The 4,377-nt window shown below is 49.9% G+C and overlaps 1 protein-coding gene across 1 annotated transcript in view; it reads left to right on the forward strand.

Moving 5' to 3' along the window:
- LOC101538273 (guanylate cyclase 2G-like) overlaps positions 1–3,531 on the forward strand; it is a 48,881-nt gene extending 45,350 nt beyond the window's left edge. Inside the window, exons 19-21 of the mRNA XM_055119163.1 lie at positions 83–181; positions 1,864–1,955; positions 3,430–3,531. Coding sequence (XP_054975138.1) covers positions 83–181; positions 1,864–1,955; positions 3,430–3,531 — 293 coding nt within the window. The remainder of the gene's footprint in view (positions 1–82; positions 182–1,863; positions 1,956–3,429) is intronic.
- Positions 3,532–4,377: the final 846 nt, after the last annotated feature.

Raw genomic sequence — 4,377 nt, forward strand, 5'->3', positions numbered from 1 at the left:
CATCCGTGGACCTAACGTGCTTTATGGCATGTGGCCCTGGGGAAAGGCAGTCGACTTATGCCCTTCTATCCTTCCCGTGCAGGACCCGTGGTGGCTGGCGTGGTGGGAATCACCATGCCCAGATACTGCCTGTTTGGAGATACGGTGAATATGGCCTCCCGGATGGAAAGCAGCAGTCTCCGTGGGTATCACTTACTGTGCTTCACTTCGCAAACACAATTCTTTTCCCAGCTGCTCCTCTCTTTTCAAAGGGGAGCTTGGGAAGGTCATTTGCATTCTGTCTCCTATTTCCCAATCAAAAATCAAGACCATTACCACTTTAGACAACAGCTGACCGCTAGCTTTGTAGATGGGGCGTGGCATTGTATCCTCTTTAGGGTGACTTGAACACATCTCTGTCCTCTGAGACTTTTCATTCTGAACAGGCAGGTGTGCATCTAATAAAAACTTGGAGAGGAGGATCGGGACTTAGCAAATCTTTTCTGTACATAGTTTTGTCACAGGTGTTTTTATTTTGCTTTCCGGGTCACACTGAGCAATGCTCAGTGGTTACTCCTGCCTCTACACTCAGGAATTACTTCTAACAGTGCTTGGAGAACCATAGGGGTTGCTGTGGATCGAACCTGGGTTGGTCTCGTGCAAGGCAGACTTCTTGCCCACTGTACTATCACTCCGGCCCCTGTCACAGCTACTTAAGTGCCTTTTGCATATAGCCTAGGGAATCTGGAAAAGAATGAGCATGGCCATGTGCTAGTGAAATTTGACTTTACAAACACAGGTGGTAGCAAGGCTTGACGTATGGGTGGTGGTTTGACCATCCCTGATGGAAAGTGTAGTTGTGGGGATACAGAGGAAATCTGCACCCCATTCCATGCTCTTCAGGGGCTATTACACTCTCTTATTTGGCAGTAATTAAATTGCATTGACTATTGCAACGTATAACAATAGAAATAGAATGGCTAAAAAATTTACGATTTAAGTCTTAAAGAATTTAGGTTAACCTTTTTTCTGAATTTAGACATTTCCTACAATATAGAGAAGCAGGAACCAATAATTCCTCGTCTCTCAAACACAGATTTAAACCTCTGCTTTAAAACAGTTTTTAAACCTCTGCTTTTAAGGCACAGGTGAAACTGCTCAGCTAGCCTCCAAATCTGACTCTTCTGCAGTCATTACTCTAGCAGTCTGTCAGTGATATGGCCCTGCTCAGGAAGCTGGGATACCCAGCTGGCCTTCATCCCCGGGGGTTACGAGCTGCAGTATGGAATTATTTGGGCATTGTGGTTAGGAATGGGCTGGAGCGATAGCACAGCAGTAGGGCGTTTGCCTTGCACGTGGCCGACCCGGGTTTGGTTCCTCCACCCTTCTCGGAGAGCCTGGCAAGCTATATGCAAAAGGCACTTAAATAGCTGTGACACGGGCCGGAGTGATAATCTCGCCCGCATGGCAGAGCCTGGCAAGCTACCTGTGGAGTATTCGATATGCCCAAGACAGTAACAACAAGTCTCACAATGGAGACGTTGCTCGTGCCCGCTTGAGCAAATCGATGAGCAACGGATGACAGTGATACAGTATGGAATCAGATCCATCTTCTCTTTCTAGACCAAATTTCCAAAAGTAGCACTGAGTAGCATCCAACAGCATCTGAGCAATTCCTGCACGTGAGGGTGCCCGCCCAGGTGTGGCACTTCCGTCAGAGTCATGGCATGGTTTTGCAGCGGGGTGGCACTCCCAGAAACTGAGCCAGGGGCAGTTCTTCCCTTTCCATTGTCGCTGCCCTCCTGAGAGGCCCGGGAAAGTCCCAGGCAGACACGGGAAAGTCCCGGGCCAACAGTTAACATGGCAACCGCTGGTCTATGGCAGCTTCCCGGATCCACGTGTCTCAGAGCACCGCAGGCACCCTGCTGGCCTCAGGAAGATTTGATTTGCGAAGGAGAGGCACCATTCTCATCAAGGTATGACCCAGCCCTCTGAGTAGACCCTCCCTCAGCCCTCTTGGTCTCTGTGGAGACGTTGAAGCATCCCTATTGGTGCGGTGAGCGACTCTCCACACTGGGGTAGGAAGACCGGCAAGGTCTCAACTTCGTCTGGGACACCCCCATATTCTCTCCTCCCAACACAATAGCAAATCCAAGGTTCTATTTCCTCCAGGTCTTTTCTCCTGAGTCTAATGTGCTCAGGTCGTGGAGAGGAGCCGCCTGATTTCAGGGTCCCAGGCCTTATTTCTTATATTGCTAACTACCCATCCCTCCCTCCGCCAGCCTTCTCCATCCTGGTGTTCAACCTGCCACAGAAGTGTGCCAGGCAGGCTGTCCTGTGTCTGAGGAACACCGGCCCTCAGGGCAGGGAGCAAGGTGGGGCTCCTCCTGAGGTGTTCAGGAAGGAGGGTTGGGTGGTTCCTCTAACAAGGGGGTCGAGTCGTGCATTCCACACACAGACCTCTGGCATTCACTCCCTGAGCTGTCACTGACTGTCCACCTCCAGCTTTTTTTTTTAATAAAAGAATTATGAAAAAATTTAACACCAACAACAAAAAATAGAGAAAGTCACTAAGTGCTTTTAACAGATTTTCTTTGGTGAGTCCCCACGCAGGGTTCTGCTTTTAATTTAGGTGCTGGGTGTTGTTTGTGTTGGCCCGGAGGCACTGAGGTGTCTCAGACCTTTCTTTTCTTTTCTTTTTTTTTTAAATTTTATTTTAACAAATCACCACGAGATACAGTTCCAGACTTACAAACTTTCATGATTATGTTTTAGTCACACAGTGTTCAAGTACCCATCCCTCCAGCCGTGAAGGCCACTTGGTGTTGGCTCACTTAAAAAAGATGGACTTCCGCTGCATAGGCTGCCTGAGCCCATGTGCTGCTTGCGCCCACGTGGTCGAGCACATGCGGTGCCCAAGCACATGTGTTGCGAGCATCTCCCCTCTTGAGATGTGTACTTTCATGTTTTTGTGTCTAGTGCTAGGATGTGTGTAGAGCTCTCTCCACCCTCGGAGAAGACTGCGTTCTCTCTTGAGCGCGTTACCTTACTATTCTCTCTTTCACTTATCCCTTCCTCCTTTCCTCAAAAAGCCTCTAAATAAAATCTGTTTACTTCAAAAAAAAAAAAAAGATGGACTTCCAGGTGATCTCTTTTTCCTGAGAATTGGGCCATAGTTAAATAAATCTGGGACCCTCTGATTTAAGCTAGCGTCAAAGCCCAAGTTACCAAACGTTTCCTTAGAACCAGGCCTTTCCCCCACCGAGCCGCTCCACAGAGCTGCGGTTCTGAACACACACACACACACACACACACACACACACACACACACACACACACACACACACACGATTTCCACTCAGTGGACGGGGAAGACCCTCAGCCTCCTCTCCGAACCCACCCTGCCTGGACAGCATCCCCCTGACTCCCAGCTCTCTCCGTCTCCCACAGGGCAAAGGAGAACAAACCACCTTCTGGTTGAGAGGCAAAGAAGGCTTCACATTTCCACTCCCCGAGTTTACCGAGGAAGAGGCGCAAGTCTCAGAGACCTGAGGTACTTTCTCCCAAGTTGTGTGAGCTCCTGTGAGAGTCTGTGGGGACCTTTCTCTGGGGTGCACGAACTCTCTGGCACATTGAGTTTGTCTTCCAGCAGGGGGAGCCTTCGAGCTGGTCTTTTCTTATTCCCCGCACACGGCCTGGAGCCAGAGTAGAGCTGGACCTGCTGGATTGGGAACCGAGTTTCCTGGGGGGCGGGATAGGGGCTGGCGGGGCCACGATCATAAAGTGGGACCGTAGGCCCCACTGCCGCGCCTTCTTTGGCAAGGTGGCTCCTCCTTACCCAGGGGGGCTAATTGACCTCACCGGCTAGTCATCCTGCAGGCAGGGAGGAGCCCTGGTCAGAGGCATCTGCGGAATGCGTGGGGGACGCGCGGCTCAGGGGGCTGTGCAAGCAGGCAGGAGCTCTGCAGACGCTCCCTCTGCAGAGGCGGGAGCAGTTTCCAGGGGCTCATGCCCCATTCTCTATTTATTGCTTCATTTCTTTTTTATCTACCGAGCAAAGGATACAATCAGGGCTAGAATTTTAAGTAGACTTTTTTTTTTTTTTTTTAAGTACTGAGAACAAAAAAAACCTTTTAGAAGCAAACAAAGGTAACCTGTCCATCTTGCTGTTAATACTTTCCTCTGTACAGAGAATAGGATTCCATGTTGGTTTGTGCATTGGTTCTTGTAACAGATTTTGTGAGGCACTAATGCATTCACAGTGTTCTCTCTCTCTCTCTCTCTCCCCCCCCCCCCCCGCACACGCGTGTGTGTGTGTGTGTGTGTGTGTGTGTGTGTGTGTGTAGAGCCATAGGCCATACCTGCAGTGCTTAGGGCTTATTCCTGGCTATATGCTTG

This window comes from Sorex araneus, chromosome 11, assembly GCF_027595985.1.
Source record: "Sorex araneus isolate mSorAra2 chromosome 11, mSorAra2.pri, whole genome shotgun sequence".
NCBI lineage: Eukaryota > Metazoa > Chordata > Mammalia > Eulipotyphla > Soricidae > Sorex > Sorex araneus.